Source organism: Spea bombifrons, chromosome 3 (assembly GCF_027358695.1).
Source record: "Spea bombifrons isolate aSpeBom1 chromosome 3, aSpeBom1.2.pri, whole genome shotgun sequence".
Lineage (NCBI taxonomy): Eukaryota > Metazoa > Chordata > Amphibia > Anura > Pelobatidae > Spea > Spea bombifrons.
The window spans coordinates 14,584,840-14,610,115 of NC_071089.1; the positions used below are offsets into that span (position 1 = coordinate 14,584,840).

At 37.5% G+C, this 25,276-nt stretch overlaps 1 protein-coding gene across 2 annotated transcripts in view; it reads right to left on the reverse strand.

The window, feature by feature from the left end:
* NRXN1 (neurexin 1) overlaps positions 1-25,276 on the reverse strand; it is a 632,749-nt gene that overhangs the window by 277,456 nt on the left and 330,017 nt on the right. For both annotated transcript variants that reach the window (XM_053459665.1, XM_053459664.1), the window contains 2 exons: positions 16,273-16,446; positions 3,834-3,953 (listed from right to left, as the gene is read on the reverse strand). In XM_053459665.1, the coding sequence (XP_053315640.1) occupies positions 3,834-3,953; positions 16,273-16,446 (294 nt within the window). The remainder of the gene's footprint in view (positions 1-3,833; positions 3,954-16,272; positions 16,447-25,276) is intronic.

The window sequence follows — 25,276 nt, forward strand, 5'->3', positions numbered from 1 at the left end:
AAAGTAAACACTATAATCAGGATATCTTGATGCTTTTCATTCAAATTTGTACATTTGAAACAAATTTTTCTTTTTGTGTTAAGTGTGAGAAATGTGTTCAAGGAAATTGAATTTCATTTCTGCTAATTTTCTCAATATCGTTAACATCCGATTTACGCTAAAGTCTCCTTGGCACCACAACAATGGAAACTGTTTTTCCCACTTGCGAAACAATATCTACGTGTGAAAAGCAATTTTTATAAATACGTGTTATCTGCGCTACAGGATTCATTGACACATGTTTCATATCAGAAATCACTGTGCCCATAATCAGAACAAAACAAGGAACAGATAATATAAGCAAACACGAAACAACAGTAATGTGCATGACTTATACAACATACAGTTTAATAGAAAAACAATAATCAAGTAGGATTCCATACATAGTAGAAAAGCCAAAAAATTGATATTTTCAGAAAAGTATTGGTGCTGTTGTTGTTTTTGAGATCTTGCATTGTAGAAAATTTCACTAAATTTGCATTTTCAGATGCATGCTTTAGGCTTTTTTCTGTTTAATTATTACCAGGTCCTTATTTGTTCCAAAAGCAAGTTGGACATATGACATCTAATATGAAAATTTAAATGAAAGGGTTTCGCATATTGATTGTTGTCGTGCTATTTTATAACATTTTGTGTATTGCTCACTGGTTACTAACAAAAAGACATCTATTTTCCTAAACACTCTGTTTGAGGAAAAGTAGCTGTCGTCAGAAATACAAAGAATTCCGAGGGTAAAAGTGTATTTATTGGTAGTTTAATCTAATATCAATAATTGCTATTGTCTGTTGCACTACAGTTTAAATCATACATCACATTTTTATAGATATAATTTGCCTGACATTTTGGCAGTAGCCATGATTTATCAAACATATAATCATAGTGATGTTTCAAGAATAAGCCTGTACTATGCAAATGATTAGATTTATGAAGCATAGGAAAATAAACAAAACAAAGAAAAAAAAAACACCAAAATTTAAGGATCTGTAATAATGAAACAGAAGTGGGATTGAAAGACAAAATAATCACAAAAACTAAAAAATTTTAATCCTAATCATTACTTTATGATTTTATGCTCAGTCGTTATACCGCAACATCATTTTATTTACACATGAGATTAATAAATACGATTGATTAGCAGTTTTGGGATATTTTATGATCTCCAAAGCTACGTTTTTTGTTACCCTAAAAATTATAAAGATATGAGATTTTAAGGACCACAGAACCAGACCACCTACTAGGTGCAATCAGCGCATCCTCAAAGGTCCCTTAGTTCTGGGGGCCCTTGGTGCTTTGGCAGTAACTGGAACTGGAATGTCAGATGACCCCACATTACTAAAGCAGTGACTCTCGTCATTGTACAGCGCTACAGAATATGATGGCACTATATAAGACAATAAATTAAAATCAGTGTAAGTAGATGCTCTTTTAATGTGTTTGCGACTGATGAACCATCAACAGTTCTGTATTTAACCCCTTAATGACAAAGCCCGTACATGTACGGGCTCAAAATCCATTGTTTTCAATGGGTTTTGGGACCGCCCATTGTCCTTAAGGGGTTAAAGCAGAGGGGCACATTCAAAACAAGCATCACTGGCAATCTTTGTGGACCAGCTGGAAAATCACTGATGTTAGTTGTTTAGGAATAGAGACATGGCTTTCTTCCCAAACAATACATTTTTTTTATTTAATCATTCTCAAAATGCCATCCATACATCAGCAGACAAAGAGAACATATCTTAACAAAACATCAGATACTACGTCTATGTCTATTTTTAATAAATCTCATGTAACATTTGAATCGAGCTGATATATTACTTTACCCTTATGACCTACGCTGTAGGTCATTTCAATTGTTGTCCATCAACTAAATGTTGCTCGTTTTTTTATTCACCAGTAGAACAATACAGTAATAAGATTGGAACCTCATTGGGCCTGTATCTTGTTGATGTAACATACTTTACAAACAGGCAGAGGTTAAAATAACATTTCTTTTCATGGCCATGATTTAAACAACCTAACAAATACTTGGATATTAACCCCGACAAAAAATGTACTATGCAGAGGTGTCTCATATCGGAGAAAAACATCATGGAAGCCATCACTGAAAAACCATCGTGTAACATTTTTTTTTTAATGTTCCGTGTTTGCATTATTCGCATGTATACTTTAACTTTCAAGATTATATTTGCCTCTAAAAAGGCATTTACAACAGGGTACTAAAAATGGTTGCCCTATTTCCAACGAGCCCTCATAGAAGATTGAATTGGAAGCTTCCTACTAGACAGGAAGTTCGAATGCACTTCCTGTTCTACACTTTTATTGCTATATCAGGATTTGCATGTAGGTCCTGCTCTTGATAGCGTTTATAATCCTCTAAAACATCGTTAACCATTTGATGCGGCAACAAGATGGTAGCTCTTCAATACATATAAAATATATTCAATATATATTTCAAATAATAAAAATAAGTTATTTTTTTAAGCAAACTGGAAAAGAAATATCGATATGAGACATCAGACTGATGATAATCATGAATATGACAGTTCCTTAAGTCTTAGCGGGATTGCAGCTCTTTTACAAAATTAATGCAGTCAGGGATTTTCTGAATTAACCCCCGGCCCACAGAGTCAAAGAATTTTCACTTTTTGTGAATTCAACAAATAATTATTATTCATGTTTTTGCATTATTCCTAACAAATTTGTACCTACCTTTGTTGCATTAATCAGTCTTCCATATTACTCTATTGGAATGATAATGGTTAAGTATACAGTAGAGTATAACATGGATATGTATGTATATATATATATATATATATATATATGTGTATATATATATGTATATATAAATATTGTATTTTTTGTTAACATCTACCATAACGTAACTCTATGTTAGACTCTATAGTCCAATATCACTTTTAGTTAAACCAGAAAAATGTGAAATAAAAGTCAGGTCACGTCTCAATAAAGTGAATATTTTCTTCCACCACCTTCCCTTTCAAATTTTAATGTGCCCTCAAGGAAATGGAAAATGGCTCTGGAAATATGGTTTTAAAATTAAGTTAAAATTTGAAGGAAAAAAAAAAAAAGTAGAACGATTCCAGAGCACAGACAGGCGAGATAGCATTTAATTTGAATATATTCTTAATAAGCCATGCATATAAGTACCCAGAATCTAGGAACAAGGTTTGCCAATTATTTTGGTGCAATATTTATAACCTTTAAATTAAAATGTTAAAACTAAAGAAAATAAAGAATAAAATAGTAGGCAAGTGATTTAAGCTCAGTGATAGCTTAATTAAGCAATTCAGCCTCAAACTATTTACATATACAAACAACTTTAATGTTGGCATCTTTCTCATAAACCATTATCCTTGATTTACTCGTCATAACTTAGATTTGTGCTGCTGCCACTGGAAAAGCTAACAGTTGGTCTGTTAATTTACTTACTACGTAATGCAACTATTACTCAAAGGGGGTTATGTATAATAAGTGATTGTAGTACAAAGTTCTTGTCAATGTGACAACAATCCATAGAATGTTTCTTCTAATTGGACTATTTAACTAAGTAAGGTTTGAGTCTTTACTTCGAGAAAACTGGGCAGACTAGATGGGCCAAATGGATCTTATCTGCCATGAATTTCTATTTGTTCTATTGGCTTCTAAGGTCATAAGACTACTTTCCAAACCTTGCACGTCAATCATGTTTTATGCGTAGCCCCCAAAGATTTATGATCTGACTTCAAAACCTGCCAAAAACAGAAGGTGCTTCAGAGAAGCGTCCATGAATTACTCACGATCATTGCATAGATGTCCACTAAATGAGGTCATTGTGCAGTCACAGCTGAATCCATCCCACTGCTGCAAGCAAACACCTTGATTTGCACAAGAGTCTTCTTGGCATGTGGTGCTCGGGCCTATTAACAAAAATATACAAATGGGTTCACACTTCAAACGATACAAGAACTTAATACTAACACGCGATCTCCCATAGTAGTTGCCAACATCTATCGCAATATGTCTCTAACAACTCGGTGTCTTATTTTTCTGCATAAATATATATTAGAAGATGATCAACAATGTGTCTTTTCTTTTAATGCTCATATTGGCTAATAAACACCCTTAATTGGAGATAATTTCATATAATTTCATTACCTATATTTTCTCATTATAACCAGTTTTAATAAAATGTTTTTTCAAAGAAGTATGTAACATTCGATGAAATCAAAAGTAAAAAGAAAACTTTGCTTCTCTGGTCCATTCCAAACAATAAAAGTATAGAACATGGAAATTGGTATTTTTTTAAATGTAGAACTGTAGAGAAATATCAGTCCAGCTAATTAAAATGATTAAAAACTAGATGCTTCTGGTAATGTTGGCAATTACAACCATGTAGGTTATTTTTTAGCAAGTGTACTAATGTATATGGACATGCCCAGTTGTGACATAACAGGGAGACACAAACCAATTCTACCTCTAAAGACTCGGAACCAGATCATTGGAAAATTAAGGAAATTAGAGGGAGGATAATGAGGACAACAAGGTAGTCAGTATACAGACAAAGTGAAGACTGAAAGCTTTTATGCAAAATATGTTAACGCCAAAGGGCTTGTACTGAGCCGCGTTTATACAGACAAGGAGGAGATGTCTTAGGCAGGACTAAGAAGAACACAATTTAATGCACGAAAACGTACAGACATTTATATTAGGGTTCTTCGTGTGCATTTTGGTTTCAGTCTTGGTTTGAACAGATAGTGCAGTCTACCTTGCAAATCAGCTTTCATCAATGCAACTTTGAAGGCGAAATGAAATAAAAGCAAAATAAGGAGAATGTTAGTAAGCAGTATGGAAGCCAGCAAACAAAATAATTCACAATGCACCACGTGTAAAGCACAAAAAATAAACATTCAATGTAAAGCAAACAAAATAGATGGGAACGGCCATACATTTCAAGGCAAGATGGTCATTTGCAACTATTTTACTGCAAATCTAAAGGTTAATTGAGCTGATGATATGTAATGAAGGAAAATTAAAAGTTGTTTTTTTTTCACAATTTTAAATGAATGCATTAACAAAATGAATGCATGATTGCACACTGACTAGCCATTTGTCATGTTTAGATATTGTGCTTCCTATGCTCTTTAACAGAGATTACCCCCACTCCAATTTCCGCTTCTCGGAGCCTTTTACACTGCCTGGTTCAATTAAGACCATAACCCATATTAAGGTCGTAAATGACCTTTTCAATCAATTACAGGACAAATAGATTTTTTTTCTTCTGTAATGAACCGATCTGCACAACATTCACTATCATTCTATATCCTACTTTGATGTTAATATATTAAAAGGAATTGTTTTTTTTTGGAATATGAAGAGAATGGGAAGTAATTTAAATTCGACATTTAAATAAAAAATGGTACAACACAAAAGTTTGTGGAGTGCACTAATATCTTGACCTGCCACCCCAGGCTGAGACCTAGTTGCCCTAGGCCAGAATAAACCACTAACTGGTTTCTAAACCAGATATTTTGATGCAATGGGAACATGTGTTTTATGCTTTCACAGAAATGATATAGAGCATTTTGACCATTCCATTCTGGGTTTTTTTGTTAATTCAACTTAAACAATCACAAATCTGCTCTCTTACAGTCACAATCCACCATTTGGAAGGGGAAGATGACTTAAACCCATATGAAAGCTGTAGTCCACAGTCAAATCATGTACGTAAGCTCCACAGTGGATTCTAAAAACGGTTGCCCCTGGGACATGCGATGCATGTATGCAGCTCAGAATGATTCGCACACGATGATTATACTTTATGCATGAGAGACTATATTGTATATCATATAACGATCATACTTGAGGGATGTTAACGTTAATGAGAAAATAGGAAAGGATGTTTTGGTAGGAGAAAACATTTCTTGCAGCGCATTAAACAACAAGTTACATGCTTTGAAGTTACAAGACTGAGAACTTCTTCAAATAGCAGTCCTTATAGAATCATGTGTTCATAGAATAATTATATTATAGCGTCTCTGGATAATTTTATTAGGAGGCAAATTCGAAAGTATGTGTACTATTTCATTTCTATATTAATTCAATATGCCCCTCAACACGTTTCTTTCAGGTGAACATCTAGTGTTTGCCTTTGTCAAGTCAATAAGGCCAACTCACGTCTCATGGATTTAAGAACATACTAATTTACAATGAATTATATACTGAACAAAAGTTATTTATATATATATATATATATATATATTATATATATATATATATATATATATATATTTAATTTTTATTGGCAACAGACCAGATGTATTACTTTGGTATTGCTTGTACTTCACATTTTTTTATCTTTTATTAGGTTTGTATGTGGGAAGTGTTGAATGAGGGGGCGAATGTGTTATCCTGTAAAAGGCATATTACATCCTCTATTACCATGTAATGCAAATAATGTTCAAAGCGAACACATCAGTCAGTTCCGTCATTTTTCTTTCTGAATTAACAGTCGACAAAACTAATGCAGTAACTTTAGCTAAATATTTTTAGACGTGTTAGGAGTGTTCTGTAATAAATATACATATGTTTGTATTGCTCATCACTTTGCGGTCCATGTTGCAAATACAGCGATAGTGCAAAACATATTGATTGTCCGTACTGTAATGTTTCACTTGCACGTCAGTTAACAAAAGCAATTTTTATTGGCATTATTATTATATTTTTGCTTTTTTTTTTTACACTGTGCATGAGCAATTGGAGAAGGTTATTGGGGGTTTACATGGGACATGGGGTTCCAAGAGATCTTAATGAAGGGATAAAGTATAAAAGAAAGAACAGATTATTCTTCATTTGCTTCTTCTTCAATCACAGAGAAAATGGGCACATGGTTATTATGTAATATTTCAGTGCACCTCAATATTGCATGAAGAGCCATGTGAGTCAGTAAGTAGCTCGATAATGGATAAAACTAATATCAGGAGAAAATGTGGTGGAACACACTAGCTGAGACCATGCAAGGGCAAGAATTAGTGGCCAAATGCGGCCTTATAAAAGGAAGTAAGCCTATGGCACACCTATCTTCTTCCAAGAGATCATATATGAAATGATGGCATTTGTGACCTACAGGGTGGTGTGTACATCAGCTGCTTGCATCTCCATCTTTACAATGACATGTAACGGCATACCTTTAGAAAAGGCTATCATTTTATTTATTTTAGTAACGCATCAGGAATTAGATGTGTAACACAGATAGATACTGACCGAAAACCATTACAATGTTGAGTATTTTTTAGGATAGAGAATCATTTCCCCCTCAAATACACAAGTAACTGTTAATTGGTCAGAAATTCAAACTCAGATGAGTCAATTAAGGCAGTGTTGGATTCTTTGCTAATTCTTCTGTTCACATGGATATAATTTATTACTGACTTGTGTGTTCATTATGGTTAGTATATAGGTGTGCAATAACTCCACTCTATTACTTCCATCGCTGCACTCAGACACACACCAATAAATAACAGAACCATAGCCTTGAATGAATTGACTTCTCAGACCTTTGGTTTGAAGTGATAATGAGCCCGAGGAAGCGGTACAGAAATCATGATGGACTCCTGCTTTGATATATTGTTTCAGATGATAGAAGCAAGCAAGAACCATGTGATGATGAAAAGGGAATATAGTCACCAAGTAGTATTATTGTTAAGATGTCTTTAAAAGGTAAGCCGCTACTCCATGTTACTGTTATCTAGCGTGGTGAATCCAAGAGAAGGAATGTCACAGTCCCTAGCAGGGCCACAATAGTCACCAGATATTATAGTCTTTATTATTAGTCTTATTATCATATGTTGTGCTTATTGTACTTATTGTATCTATAATCACCATTACATACAGATTTACAAATTTTATGTTTTTCGTTCTTTTTTATTTCATATGTTTTTATGCTGAAATAAGTCTTACAAGGCAACAGGAAAACACTTTAGAAAAGTATTTATGTGCAACACTTTATATCACTTTGGTTTATTCTGCAGTGCCTATATTCTATACACTTGATTAGTTTCATTCTTTTGATTAATCCATTCTATTCCTCTCTATTCCCCAAACATTTATTTCCTACCCCACTTTACACATTTTAATGTTCTGCTTTTGCAAACAGTTTTTTTTACTGTTTATACCCTTTATGGATTAAATATAAGTATTCTCGTTTAAATGCTAAACCACGCTAAAGTGTCCTTTACAAAATAATTAATGGGAAAGGAGGGTAAATAAGTGTGTAAAAAATATATGATGCTGTTGTTTGATTGGATTGATATTGAAATATTCTTTACCATGATGTATTCAATGTAAACATTCCAAATAATATATGTAGAAATATATATGTCACAATATATATATATATATATATATATATATATATATATATATTTATATATATATATATATATATATATATATATATATATATATGTATCTATATTATTTTTTTATGCATTTGACTAAGACTCATTGACCGGTATATGCTGCTGTATCATAATTGCTCAAAGCATTACTTCAAACCACACTTGTATTCGTTTACTGAAACCAAGTATTAATTAATTCATTCATTATTATTATTTATATTTTAATGACTTATAACATCAAGGTGTTGCAACCAATATTGCAAGTATTGTTTAAATAACCTGAAACTGTGCCATTCAAATTGCGAATAAGTGATAATTATAAAAAGAAGCTGTCTGGTCAATCACCTGTTCATTTTTTATATAATTACATTTAAAACATTCAATACATTTGAATTTGTAACAATGCAACATTTGTATTAAATGCATGTTGCAAATAATTTGCTCGATCAATATATTGTGCTATAAAAATTACTCTGTCTAGAAATAAGTTAACCTTTTTAAAGGTTTTTTTTAAATAATATGTTATTTCATTGATCATATTCTTTGAGTGAAGTTGGCAAATTCATAAATGTCAATAGTTTTTATGAAAGGGATAGTCATGCAAATCAGTTTATCTTGATTATGACATATATAATGTTTGTGTATATATATGTATATATATATGTATATATATATATATTTTTATATATATATTTACAGTATATCTTGTGTGTGTATAAAACCTTTTTAGCACTGTAATTTTATTTGTATTATTATAATCCATGTTTTTTGTTTACTTTATTAAAAAATGCCATGCACAAGGGTGTTAAAGATGTAGTTTTGATATGGTAGGTGCAGTGAAGTTTAATGATTTTTAATGATAATCATTCCTGTGTTTGTAGAAGCAGCAAGTACATTCAAAATATAAGAGCTTTTTTCCCCCTTTTTCGTTCTACTGGGGAGGGTGGTAGATAAGGGGAGAAGCCTCCCAGTAGATGTGGCAGAGGCCAATACAGAGAGGGAATTTAAACATATATGGGACAGATTTAAAGCTACCCTGAATCTAAGACAAGACAAAGAACTGATTAAGGTCTGATGTTTTACAGCAGAACAAATGGTCAAACTAGATGGGCTGATCTGCCACCAGATTCTATGTGTTATGTTACATTGTTATTGTGTTAACAAAGCCTTTTCAAATGAATAATTATAAGGATTTATTCATGTGAAATATCCCTGCTTATTTAAAATATATAGCGAGTGTTTTAGGGTAATATTAAAGCAAGGCATTTTTCATGTTTCTCACATTTTGTTTAAAGTGAGAATGCCTGTCTAAAGAAATCACAAAGAAATTCAGCTTTTGTGATCCATATTCAAGACTTGTGTCAAACAAACATAAAAAATAGATTTCGTCTGGAATAACTGTTAAGAAATAGCTACTTTAAAGCAGAACATCTGTCTCTGGGAGATCGCTTTGTGCAGTTTGCTGTTTATGATTTGGAGACCTAACATTTTAAATAATAATGCCTACTTGGCATAATTACTTGCAAAAAGTTAGACTGGCTAAATTATAACCATTAGAAAAAAAAAGGCAGAAGGAAATAACAGCTTTTATATGATTAAAAAGCCTGTTCGGCATCCCAGTTTCCAGGACACGGAGTAATGTATTGAATAGTATAAGAAGGCTGATCATTTGTCAAATATTTTTGAGCTCTTGTTGAACATTAGGAAAATGTTCGCATACAGTATAAATTTTAAATGATTTTTGTGTTTTTATCAAGTGTGCCACCACATAGCTTGTTTCAAGCCCTCACCAGCGGTAATTTCCTAAAGCTACTGTCCCACTGACTTTTACAACTATACCCTTTGCAGGGTCATAGCATTAGGGCCCGTAGCCACAGTCAAATTGATATGATCTCTAACACTTTGTTGCATCTGGTAAGGGTCGCATTTGAGCTGCCTGATGGCAATTTCCCTGTGATTTTGTTTCTGAAAACAGATGTTTGATCATCAGCCTGCGACTCAGCCTTCAACCTTGCCCCAGATGCCAAGATCCCTGCTTACAAATCATCTCCTCCAATAACAAAATCTACAAATATTGGCACCATGTCTATATTCCCAAGGAATGCTTACATCTAAACTGTACTGGCTGGAAAAGTGGGGTACTAATAGGTTAAGTCTTTATTGCCAGAGCAACAGAAGCAAAAGAATCAGAGTTGTTTTCAAGTGATTTTCACATTTTTTAAAGTGTGAATAAAATGATTAAGTTTCATGTAACATGCTAGGGCATTAAGTTATGTTATTTTGGAGGATAATACAGAAGTATAACACGCATGTACAATATGGAATTAAACTATACTTTGTAGTCAGTAATCTGGAAACAAAAAAAAAATGAGTAGCTGTTAGATCGGGGTCCACTTCTCTTGTACTACATAAAAAATAAAGTATATCAGGTGTAATTAATGCTTTTTCGAGGGGATTAACACTAAACAATTAACAATGTATGCCCCAGGTGAGATTACAAATGTTAAGGGTTAAGGTGTTTCTAGAAGGAGTGTTAAGATCCACCTTAGACAAAAAATTAAGTGAACTATTTCACATGGTAAGCTAAAAAAACCTTAGTATGACACCGAATATATAAAAGGTCTCAAAAGGAAAAAAGGATAAAGGATTAACTGAGCTGCATATGTTCCTTTCTAGTTCATAGTGAGTAACGATGACCTTCACTGGTGCTGTCATTTTGGGACTGTCTTCTCTAAGTGCCAACCCCAAGGGCAGAAGGTAAGGGGTAAATAAACCACGGTGCACCTAAATTAGGACTGTTGTGTGTCATATGTTATTTATTTATCTTCAAAACCTTACAAGATCTGTCTTTTTTTTTTTTAAACCAAAAGAATTATAAATGAGGTAGAAAGTCAAATGATTAAGGAATTATTTCTCGGTGAAATTCTAGTAGTATTCAATTGTAGTAGGAATCATGTTTAGAATGCTGTAATTAGTGTAGTTTAAAGGGTTAAATTCTGCAGAGAAGGTAGAACGCCATCTATTTATGCAAAGCTGTTACTTATTTGTAAGTGAAACATTTTTGGGATATTGATCATTATTTTCTATTCAATCCGGCTAGTAACACAAACACACAATTGGCATTTTGCCTTAGTGTATATGAGTCTGGTAAAAAAAAAAGTGCACATCGTGCAGTGTAAATAAATTAAAGAATATCAGCAGAATGTGGAAGGAGGTGATAATTGCTTCTGTGCTTGCAATATGACATCACCCAAGATGTTTAACACCTAGACACAGCATTTGCTTATTTGCATAACGTTTGATAATGGTGAGTTTATTCATAGCCTCATAAAAAGCTTTCAAGAGTTGCTTAAGGGTGCCAAGTAAGAATAAAATTGTGATATCTATCTATCTATCTATCTATCTATCTATCTATCTATCTATCTATCTGTCTATCTAGTATATAAATGGTTAATGCATCAAAGAATGAAAAAAAAGCAAGCTGTTGAGAAAATAATACATCTGTGATATTAATATATATTTTGCTATATATATATGTATATATATATACTTTTCCTGCCTCTCTCTGTGTGCATATGTATATAGATATGTATATATATATTTGTCAGTACCATATGCGCATAAGATATCTTGTCTGCTTGTGATGGCTTTATTATCAGAAATAAGCATTTCACAGTGGTTTATTTTTATCACTTGCACACAGACCATGAGGGACAATAGGAATCCACTCATGTAGAAAATCTATAGATTTAGGACTATCCCAAAGATTAACTGTTTCTGCCATTTTTTGCTTTAGTTTACTATGAATGTTATAGGTGGCACACAGAAAAGCACATACATGTGTGTGTGTGTGTGTGGGGGGGGTATATTAATACATTGATTAACAATCAATACTGCAACCCTTTTGTATAATAAACTATTTAGTTACGTATTAAGGCTAAGGTTTGTGCAAATTAGTAAATGTGTCAATTAAAAAGCACATTCCTTTGACTTCTATAGTGACCTCATCAATTTGCACCGGGTTCAAATGTAACAGTACATTAAGAATCAATTGATTAAATAGATTCTTATGTGTACGTATTCTTTTGAACAGCTTCATGCAAACATTACCTATTTTATCTAAAGTGTTATCTTTTGTCTACCATCTCTTCTATAGGAGAACACTTTCATGCCTTACCTCTTAATCGTTCATCCTTCAAATTCAGATCATGTCTAGTACTTATCTTGTTATGAAGATGCCCTTACACATTCAAGATTCATTTTGCTTCTTGTTTTAGTCATGTTTAAATCATTGCAGTTCAAAGGGAATTATAGCATAATGTGTGGCTGATACGGATTGCAGACACTCAGTCCTATCAGTGAAAGGTGTTACTGTGTTATCATAAGATCTATACGTTAAGTTACATTCTGATGAATGTTAATGAGAGTGAATGTATTTTACTAGCGTTGTGAGCAAGTCATTTTCAAGACACAAGCCAGTCCAGCCAATTGTAAGATGAAGTTCCTACCAAACAGCTTAAAGAACCCCAATTAAATGATAGGGATAATTCAGTGGAATAAAGGTAAGTGGAAATAATAGAAAGAAGGAATAAAACGATAGATGTGATAATGATCAGTATCATGAGGGAAAGCATGGAAAAGGCTAAAGAGAAAAAGAAGTTTGATGGAATGTAATCAAAATCTGGAACAGTCCCCAGAAAACTCATTATTGAGCTTAGCAAACAGACTCTGTAGTTTGAAGAAAATGGACTACTGGGGGTTCTAATCTAGCACACAATCCAATTAACGTGTGCCATGGAACTAGTTGGGAATATTTTTTTACTTTTTCTAATCTACCCACGAAAAGAAAAGTTTGAAAACGTTAAAACCAAAGCAACCAGCTGTGCTATGGTGGTAAAAAAGAAAAAAAAACAACCCAATCAATTGCAAGGTTAGCCTTTTCAATTTATTTTTGTTATATAATTATATTGATTGGTAATATTGGACATTGAACCGTGAAATTCGGAAACAGCCCATACGTGAATTAAGGCAAGAATATATTACGTGCTAAATGTCAGAGGAGAATATATCTTGTTTGAGTTCATTCGTACCTTCCTCAATTTTAATGACGATCTTAATTGTACGTTAGACAAAAATACAAATGCACAAGAATAAATCAAGTTGGTTATGTACTAGTGGCTGTACTATTATAGAAGTAAATCCGTAGGCACAGAAAATTATTTTAATAATGTAGGTATTGGTCTAATTATACAATAAATTAGTGTGCAAAAAAAAAACTATTAAATGTGAATGAAACGACCCACCATTATCTCTGTTAATATTTAACAACATTTATTATTTTCCGGTTAACTATGCTATATATTATTAAAAAGTCTATCTTATATTTGTGTTCTTAGTACAGAGATACCTACATAAGTATTTAAACATCAGTCAGTGATTGCTTATTTTTTGTTAGTTTGAGCTATTTAGGTTGTAGAGCATATGTTACAAAATTGTATTTTGGTTTTATTGTACATGCGGATTAGCAATTATTATGTGATTTCAAATGTGTCTTTTGCTATGTCTATGATGGTATCTCAATTTATAATATTAGAAGTGAAAGTAGTGATCTATGTGTGGGTGAAAACCATATCCTCTGAAAAATACAAATTATCACCCTACGAAAATAACATTTTGCATAAGTGTTGAATTATTTCACTATTTGATTTACGTGTTTAAAAAAAGATGACACTGGTCAGAGATATTTCTATCACACATAATTTATTAGCAGTCCTACCACAGATGGCAATGGAAATATGAGATAAAAACATAGATTTACTGGTCCTGATTCATTAACAAAGATACGATCATTTTTTTTTCATTGCACTCCATGGTAGGATTGCTATCAATTATGAAATATTAATCTCTGGCATGGACTCCAGCCCATTGTCTTCAACGTTCTTTATATATTACAGATGGTCATAATATTTCAGCCATGTGTGTTTCTATGTCAGGTTCACTGAGTGCTTAAAGCATACAAACCTTGTGCTCTATAAATAAGTCAACTCCGAGGATTGGAACATGGCAAATAAGTTCAGGTTTTGCGTCTATTATTTAAAAAAAACAGTCATGCTCTACACTATTTAAAAACATTATACTAACATTTACGTTTTCATTGTGAGATAACATGAAACTATGGCTTTGTTTTCATTTGTGAAAGGGGCAATAAGCTCACCGTGTACTCTTCTTGTAAGGTAATAGTAAGGCACGTCTTTTAGCAGATTATACAAAGGTCTGCCAGGGTAGACATTCCTGGTGTAACAAGCCAAATGCCAAGGGATTTAAGTCAATTAATGTTTAATGCAGTTTAATGTTGATAATCCCTAGGCTGAATATAGCATTGGGTGAATTGTTCTATCAGTGACAACAGAAGAGTGGGGCTTGGTGAAAATTATTTCTGAGAACTTAAGGTTGAGCAAGCAATTTAATAAAGCTTTGACTAAAGCAAACAGGGCACTGAGTTGTATAGCTAGAGGCATTAGTAGCGGGGAGATGATGGTGGTTCCTCCACGGATCTCTGGTCAGACCTTACCTAGAGTATTGTGTACATTTCTGAAGACTCCATCCCCAGAAGGATACTGACATATGGGAGTGAAGAGTCAGAAGAGGGCTACTAAAATGGTGAAAATGTTTACACCTGCAAACTAATTGGGTAAGACTAGAGGATCTCAATATGTATGGGAGAAAGAAGAGAAAAGGGCGGATTTGATAGAAACATTTAAATACTTAAAATGATTTAACAAAGTACAAGAGAGAAGTTTTAAAGAGGAGAAATGTTAGAGCAAGAGGTCATCATCTCAAACTAGAGGGTCAGCGGTTTAGATGTAAAGTAAGGATGTTTTATTTTACTGAAATGGAACAGCCTGTCATCAGAAGTGGCAGACGCTAATACAGGAATTTAAACATAAATTGGACAAGGCATAAAGCTATCCTGAATGTAAGACAAGAACAAGGACTGATTAGGACCTGAATCTTGAATTATGGGTAGACCAGATGGGTAGATTGGTTTCAATAATGGCGATGATATGATAAAAGATAAAACGTGTTGCTATAAATCATAATATGTGGACACATACATGTGATGAGGTGTATGAAATGATTAACTGAGCTTTTCATTCACATTCTATGTTATTCTTTCTCCTTTCCATTGAAAAGCTTTTAAGAATATGGAAGGCAACATGAAAGAAAAACACAAAACACATTGCAAAACCTTTAATAAAAATCTAATTTAAACATTCAAATGAAACAAAGAAAATGATATGAAACATGACAACTCAAAATGGACACAAACAAAAAAAAAACAATAAGTGAACATGAGATAAACTTATAAACATGAAAAATCTATGAAAAATAACAAGCAATAATTGAAATTTGAGAATACTTCTACATTGCACATCTAAAGTGATATTTTATAAGATGAAAATATGCTATAATCCTAATTATATTATTTTTTAAATGAAAATATATATACTAATGAATATTGGAATATAACTTTTTAGCATTGTTTCATATACAGTATATATATATATATATATGCTCTTTGATATCACAATATTCTATATCACACATTTATTCACAATGTAGTTAATATAAAAGAGTATTATGCCACCTTGTATATATTGCATGTCATCCAATATGCACATAATTAAGGAATTATTAACTAAAAAGAGTTAAGTAGCATATGGCGTCATAGAAACAATGAGGGCTTGAAGAAGTATATATATATTAGAAAAATATGTGTCTTTTAACTTGCTAGACTCTATGGAAGTAAAATACACAGTGTGATTGAAACTTTTTGTACCTTCACATCCTCTTTCTATTTGCCCGTTACACAAAAGAGCATCTGAGATCAAGTTTGGAAGACGTCCATTTAGATCAACAGAAGCGAGGCAACCTTGGAATCCTTCCTTGGCGTGGACCAGCCTTGGCAAAGATTTGTACATCTCTTTGGCAACACCTCCAATATATAGGTCACCTTGTAGAAGAGAAAGCGCAGAGAATAGCGGTTAAAATACTTTTTTTTCGTGAACAGAACAATGCCGGAAAACATGCTGCACGATACAATTTCTAATTCAGTAACAAAGTGTGGAAAAAACATCTACAAAAGCATAGACCACAAGAACAGAATCTTACTGTATTAGACAGTACTCCAGAGGAAGCTAATGGGACACTAATGAAGATACATAATTATCTATTTATCTAGTATATCATCCGCCCGCAGTTACTATCTAAGAGAACAAGATGCTGCACCTTTGAAACTTCATTAAAGTGTCTATGTGCCATAAGGGTTGCCATGGTGTTGCTCTATTGTTTATTTTTTTCTTTTACAGAGAGAACCTGTAATAATTGAAATGTCACCTTTTTTCTTTCTTGGATGGAGTAATAAAGATGTCTTGACACAACTGAGCAGTCTTTTATTGATTTCTTTTATACCACGAGATGGAGGGAGAGATGGTTGCTCACTGGGTTGCAGAGAGGCAGATGATACTAAAATAAATTGGTCAAGGAGAGATGGTGCCCTTGTATGCCCTCTGCCCTTGTATACCACCTCTGCAACATCCCATCAAGGAGCTTTAAAGGGAATCCCTTGACCAAGTAGTTGACACCAAGCCAATCATTACTGAAAAGTAATGTACTCTAAAACATTCACTATATTTCCAATGTTCTGTCTATGTGTGTGTGTGGGGGGTATGTTCCTGAACATTATGCCTTGGAACCCACTTTGCTTAGAAACAGTCCAGTGTCACTTTCTCCATGGAATACGCACATCTCATACACAGAAATAAAGCAGCATCAAGCCGGAGGCATTCGATTACAAGCAATTGTCTCAGACATCAAGCAGTGATGCACCCAAACGACAATTTTTAATTTTGATAATATTTTGTTATTTTTGGATGTCACATTGATTCTACATCTAACTTGGGTACCTCAATTATATATTCCACTCAACAATGTAATTTTACAAACTTTGTGGTATATATATATATATATATATATATATATATACTGTATATATCACAAAATTAATATTTTATATTCATATGTAAAAGCTCACAGAGAAAACTCATCCATATAATTATTTCTGAAATGTGTGCTAATTAAACACAATCCACGAAGGGAAAAAGAACAAGTAACAAATAAATAACTGTTTGAATAGGGAAACAAAATAGGAGAGGTGTATGGTCAAAAAGCAAAGGTTAAGAGAAGCTCAATGCTGCTAAGAACATTTTGACATTATTATGTGATAAATGTATTTCCACTTGCAGACACGCCAGCTGTGAAAGGTGAATCTGCGTTTAGTACAGGCTCTGGTGGTGATGTTTTTACTGCAGATAATCAAAGAATCCCTTGTGTGACCAAATGTCACAGAAGAATCATTGTCGGGGCTCTCAGGATGCAACTGGGTGGATGTTTGATTTTTGTGTTTTATTATTATTTATTATTCTTTTATTTCTCCGTCTTCCTTTACACTAACAGTTTATATTATTTTGTAACAGAGATTAAAAAGAGGGGGGGGGATATATGAACAACTTCATCAGCTAAATGAAAATATATACAAAAAAGTTCACCACCCCCTGCTTATGTAGCATGTTTTGGAGATAGGTGGCTCTGTGAAATCAGTACTCACAATTTTGTGATATAAAAATAGATATTAAAAAAGTCAAGTAAATGCCCCTACTTTCATTTAGATGTTTGCATTTCTCCTTCCAAGGTGATACTGTCCTACAAACTGAATGACAGCTGTCAAGACAGGTCATTGGAGCCTTGAAAAATATATTTTCTGCACCTGGCCTTTACTGAAACGTGGTTTTATTCATAAACTACAACAATGTTCACCATCTGTCAGGACCGGGGTCCGTTACCTACCTCGCGGCGGGAGTCGTCGTCGCGGGGAGCGGATCCCGGGCGTCAGATGCCTCGCGGCGCGATCGCCCGTCCGCGGGGCAGGCCGTATCCCCGGCCTCGATTCCGCCGCGTACCGCGCTTAGCCAAAGCGCGCGCTTTCCTCGTGGCGGGGGGGCGTGGTTACACCCCGGAGGCGAGAGATGGACAGAGGGAAGATGCTAATCAGGAAGGGAGGGGGAGGAGCTTGCCTCCCGCTCCCATACTCATTGCCATGCCCATGAGAGATGATCAGGTGTGCAGGGGCGGAGACCGGGCCTACTCTGAAGGGAATCAGGTGTGCAGAGGAGGAGATCAGGTATGCTTTGAAGGGGATCAGGTGTGCAGGGGAGGAGACCAGGTCTACTCTGAAGGGGATCAGGTGTGCAGGGGAGGAGACCAGGTCTACTCTGAAGGAGATCAGGTGTGCAAGGGAGGAGACCAGGTTTGCTCTGAGGGGGATCAGGTGCGCAAGGGAGGGATCTCCAATCAGAAACACTATAAAGACCCTGCAAATCCTACACTAGTTGCTTGCTAGTTGAGCCGTGTTCCTTGTGGATACCCTACGACCTTCTGCTTGAAGATTTTGGATGTTCCCTGCTTGACTTTCTGGTGATTGAACTTTGGCTACCCTTTATTGGATTCCTCTACCTGCCTTTGCCCCTTTAATTGGAACTGCGCCTCCGGCTTTGAGAACTGTGCTGCTTACCTGTTGTACCTGGAATTGTTTGCTAGACTACGGTACTGTGCTTGGTGTCTTTTGAACTGTGTGTTTAAATCTACCTTATTCATTAAAGCCTTTTGGTTACCTGATCCTGCGCTACGCTCCGTCTCTGGTTCTGAAAAAACTAGCAAGCCATATGGAGCCTGCAGGAATGATGGACGCTATCCAAGCTCTGACCCAGCAAATAGCTGTTATTGCCCAAACTTTGCAAGGGGTACAAGACCATCAACTGAACTTACAAAACCAAGTACAAGCCTTACAGGGGGGGCCGCTTCCTATTCCAGCGGGTCCACCCCCTGTTCCACCCATGGAGCAACCAGGAGGAGGTGCTGCAGCAGCCCCTGAACCGCAGGTACTGTTACCCGAAAGATTCAATGGAGACCGCAGCAAATACCGAGCCTTCATTACATCATGTGAAATGTTGTTTGTACTCAAACCCCGAACCTATGCTACAGACTTTGTTAGAGTGAGAACCGCTATTTCCCTGTTGTCCGGAGGCCCCCTAACCTGGGCCCAACATCTCCTACAGACTCAACACCCTGCGCTGGACACTTGGGTCCAATTCCGCCAAGCCATGGACATTTTATACGAGGACCCCCATACCAGAACTACCGCCGAGGCGGCGATCCACAACCTACGTCAAGGTCGCCGACCCGTTGAGGATTATATCACCGAATTTCGCCGCTTATCTGTCGAAATAAATTGGAATGAACCTGCCCTACTTTATCAGTTTCGATTAGGCCTAGCCGAGGCCCTCAAAGATGAACTAGCCCGAGTAGAGGCCCCTGATACTTTGGAAGCCATGATACATACAGTAACCCAAATGGACAGGAGACTCCGTGAAAGGAGAATGGAACGTACACCTGTACCAGGATGGACTACTCGTACTCCCACTCGTCCCCAGACAACCCCAGCGGGGTACCCTTCACCAACCACCTCGGGAGACGAACCCATGCAGATCGGGCTGACGAGGGGACCCTTATCTGAGTCCGAAAAGGCTCAAAGAAGGAGGAACAATCTCTGCATGTACTGTGGAGAACCAGGACACATCGTTCGTGACTGTACCAAGTTGGCCGCCCGAGGTAAGACGACTCCCCTGATTACTCCTGTCTTACTGAGTGGTACCTCCCGGCATTTATCCATTTCGGTCTCATTACAGTGGGAAAATAAAGAAACCTCAACCACCGCCATCATTGACTCAGGAGCCAGCGAGAGCTTTATGGATATCACGCTGGCCCAGACCTTCAAGATCCCTACCCGTCCAAGATCCAGTCCACTAACCGTCCAGCTGGTAGATGGAAGAGCCATTACATCAGGTCCTGTGACCCTAGAGACTGTTCCTATCAAATTATACAGTGGTCCCGGACATATCGAAGTAATCAGCTTTAACCTCGTCCAGTCTCCTCTGTTTCCCCTGATCTTGGGTCTCCCGTGGCTTCGGCAACATGACCCCCTCATTCGTTGGTCATCTGGAGAAGTCACTTTCTCGTCAAGGTTTTGTCAACAACATTGTCTCTCGTCTTCCCTTATTGCAACAGTTCAAGGAGAAGAAGGGATAGAAGCACCTAAGATACCCAGTTCATACAAAGAGTTCAGTCAAGTGTTCGATCCCAAAGAGGCAGAACGACTGCCACCCCACAGACCTTACGACTGCCCAATCGACCTTCTTCCAGGAGCCGCTATACCGTTTGGAAAGATATTTCCACTCTCAGAACCTGAACTAAAGACTCTCAAAGAATACATAGACGAAAACCTGAAGAAGGGCTTCATTCAACCCTCCACCTCCCCAGCAGGTGCGGGGATATTTTTTATTGAAAAGAAGGATGGAGGCTTACGTCCCTGTGTGGATTATCGAGAACTCAACCACATAACTATTAAAAACAAATACCCACTGCCATTAATCCCGGAGCTGATGGATCGACTCAGAGACGCTAAGATATACACCAAGATCGACCTTCTAGGTGCATACAACTTGGTCCGTATCCGCAAGGGGGACGAGTGGAAGACGGCGTTCCGCACCCGGTATGGCCATTATGAGTATCGAGTCATGCCATTCGGCTTATGCAATTCTCCTGCCACCTTTCAGCATTTTTTGAACGATGTGTTCCGGGACATGTTGGATACCTTCGTCATAGTATATTTAGACGACATTTTGATTTATTCTCCTACTCTCACCGAGCACAGAGAACACGTCCGGGCAGTGTTACAACGTCTCCAGCAACACCACCTATATGCTAAACTGTCTAAATGCATTTTTGAAGCTGATAGAGTGGAATTCTTGGGGTATGTCCTCACTCCCGGAAAGATTGAGATGGATCCTAAGAAGATCACTACCATCCTTCAATGGCCAGTACCTACCTCCGTGAAAGCCGTACAAAGGTTCATAGGCTTTGCTAACTTCTACCGCAGATTCATCAACAGTTTCTCCCGTATAGTTCAACCCATCACCGCTTTAACCAAGAAAAAGACTTCGTTTTCATGGAACCCCCAAGCCCAAAAAGCCTTTGAAATCTTGAAACAACGCTTTACAACGGCTCCCATCCTGATGATCCCTGACCCCCAGAAAGCTTACTACTTGGAAGTAGATGCGTCAGAGGGTGCGGTGGGTGCCATCCTGTCACAGCGTGATGGGGAGAAAGACTCTTTACATCCTATCTCATTTTTCTCTAAACGACTGACCCCTGCAGAGACCAATTATAGTGTGGGGGACCGAGAACTCCTAGCCATTAAGATGGCCCTGGAAGAGTGGCGACATCTCCTAGAAGGGGCCATCCATCCAATCACGGTGTTCACGGATCATCGCAACCTCGAATACCTCAGGAAAGCCAAGAGACTATGCCCTCGACAGGCCCGATGGGCCCTTTTCTTCACGAGATTTCAATTGCACATCACTTATCGTCCAGGTACGAAGAACACTAAAGCTGATGCCCTATCCCGGTTGTACGAATCAGACGCCAAACTCCCCACCACGGACACCATACTACCCACATCTCACTTTCTGGCGCTTCACTCTTCGATGGTAGAAGAACTTAGGGAACACAGTCGAGTTCTAGGCGACACCTCGGAAACCTCCTCCTTACAAGCCGAAAATGGACTGTTTTACCGAGGGCGTCAAATCTACGTTCCCCCTTTAACACGTAACACCGTTCTTCAGTACATCCATGATCATCCTTTAGCCGGACATGGAGGCCAAAGACAAACTTTAGAACTAGCTACTCGATCCTTTTGGTGGCCTACCATGAGAAGAGACATACAACAATACGTCCGCTCCTGTTCAACCTGTGCCTGTTCCAAGGGAAGTAACTCTCCACCCGCTGGTCTCTTACAGCCTCTCCACGTTCCAGAGCGACCCTGGCAGGACATAACTGTAGATTTTATAGTGGACTTACCTCCATCCCAAAGACACAACACCATCATGGTCGTGGTGGATAGATTGACCAAGATGGCCCACTTCGTACCCACCATCAAATTACCTACCTCAGCGGAAACGGCCGATCTGTTTATTAACTTCATTTTTCGCCTGCATGGTATCCCTCATTCAATCTTATCTGATAGAGGGGTCCAATTTACCTCCAAATTCTGGTCCGCCTTCTGTAAAGGATTACAAATCAAGAGACGCCTGTCCTCTGCTTACCATCCCAGCACCAATGGTCAAACAGAAAGAATCAACCAGATACTGGAACAATACCTGCGATGTTATGTGACACATCAGCAAGATGACTGGTTACAGCTGTTGCCCATGGCGGAGTTTGCCTATAACAACCACACTCAGAAATCTATAGGCATGTCTCCTTTTTGGGCCAATTATGGGTACCATCCGTCTTTTCTCATCGACTTACCCCCAGCCCGTAATGCCCCACCAGTGGGTGACCGTCTTAAGTTGTTGCAACAGATCCTTCCCATATTAAAGACTTCGCTTCGTAAAGCACAACAGGATCATAAGAAGTTTTACGACAAACACAGGAGTAAACCCCCTTCCTATCAAGTGGGAGATAAGGTGTGGCTCTCCTCAACACACATCAAGACTACAGGTCCTTCAAAGAAATTGAGTCCACGGTTTCATGGACCCTTTCCCATCACGGCCTTGGTGGGTCCTGCGGCAGTTCGTCTACAACTTCCTCCATCATGGCGCATCCATCCCACTTTTCACGTTTCTTTGATTAAACCCTGGGTCCCGGAATCCACTCCAAGAAGAGGCCAACCACCCCCTCCGGTTAGTGTGGAGGGATCTGAGGAGTTCGAGGTTGAAAGGATTCTGGATTCCCGCATTTGTAGGGGGCGTTTGGAATACCTTGTCTTGTGGAAAGGTTATGGCCGAGATGAATGTACTTGGGAACCTCACTGCAACATTCACGCCCCTGCGAAACTCAAGAAATTCCACCAATCACATCCAGGACGTCCGGGTCCTAGAGACGCCCGGAGGTCGTCTGTAAGGAGGGGGGTATGTCAGGACCGGGGTCCGTTACCTACCTCGCGGCGGGAGTCGTCGTCGCGGGGAGCGGATCCCGGGCGTCAGATGCCTCGCGGCGCGATCGCCCGTCCGCGGGGCAGGCCGTATCCCCGGCCTCGATTCCGCCGCGTACCGCGCTTAGCCAAAGCGCGCGCTTTCCTCGTGGCGGGGGGGCGTGGTTACACCCCGGAGGCGAGAGATGGACAGAGGGAAGATGCTAATCAGGAAGGGAGGGGGAGGAGCTTGCCTCCCGCTCCCATACTCATTGCCATGCCCATGAGAGATGATCAGGTGTGCAGGGGCGGAGACCGGGCCTACTCTGAAGGGAATCAGGTGTGCAGAGGAGGAGATCAGGTATGCTTTGAAGGGGATCAGGTGTGCAGGGGAGGAGACCAGGTCTACTCTGAAGGGGATCAGGTGTGCAGGGGAGGAGACCAGGTCTACTCTGAAGGAGATCAGGTGTGCAAGGGAGGAGACCAGGTTTGCTCTGAGGGGGATCAGGTGCGCAAGGGAGGGATCTCCAATCAGAAACACTATAAAGACCCTGCAAATCCTACACTAGTTGCTTGCTAGTTGAGCCGTGTTCCTTGTGGATACCCTACGACCTTCTGCTTGAAGATTTTGGATGTTCCCTGCTTGACTTTCTGGTGATTGAACTTTGGCTACCCTTTATTGGATTCCTCTACCTGCCTTTGCCCCTTTAATTGGAACTGCGCCTCCGGCTTTGAGAACTGTGCTGCTTACCTGTTGTACCTGGAATTGTTTGCTAGACTACGGTACTGTGCTTGGTGTCTTTTGAACTGTGTGTTTAAATCTACCTTATTCATTAAAGCCTTTTGGTTACCTGATCCTGCGCTACGCTCCGTCTCTGGTTCTGACACCATCTCTTATTAAAAGCAGCTGCATTAAGAACTTATTAAAACTGCCTTAACGGTGTGACCTAGAGCAGGGTGCTCTAGGTAATCATTTAGTCACTGGTGGTCGACCTAACCATCAAAGGACAGCCTTTGTTTTCTTCTCTACCACAAAAAGGTCGGATTCAAGCAAAGATAACTTACTCAACCTGTTCCACACCAAAAATGTTTTATATATATAAATATCAATTCTTGCTTTCTATTTACATTTCAACATTTCAACATTTCTAGTAATCTGTAGATGGGTTCACATTAAAGGATTAAAGCAGTCTCAATTATAAGCACTTTTGTTTGGGAATTACCATAAGATTGTAAAATTCCCTGAAGATTTGGCCTGTACCGTAGGGTAATTTCTTTGTCAGTCTTGTTAATAAAGATGATATGAGTCTTTTATTCCCAGGATTTATTTTATGAATATAATTAAATTATTGTCACATTATCTGTGATTGTGTATTGTAACCATTGCTGTTTCTCGTAATCATTTAGCACCACTGGGTGAAGATATTTATACCTACATGTTCCTAATTCATTTTTTTCTTTTTCTGTCATAATATTACACCTTTTTCATATTATACCTACTTCTAATATTATTTGTTTTTATGATTTACTAAGCAGTTAAATATTTACGTTTGTTTAAAATCAAATAAACGTAAGTCTGGATCTATGAAGCATTAATGGAGAAAAAAGTACCGTATTTGCTCGATTATAAGACGAGGTTTTTTTCAGAGCAAATGCTCTGAAAAATACCCCTCGTCTTCTAATCGGGGTCGTCTTCTAATCAGACCTCAAATAGAGGTCTGATTAGGAGACTAAGATCCAGATCCCCCGCACCGCT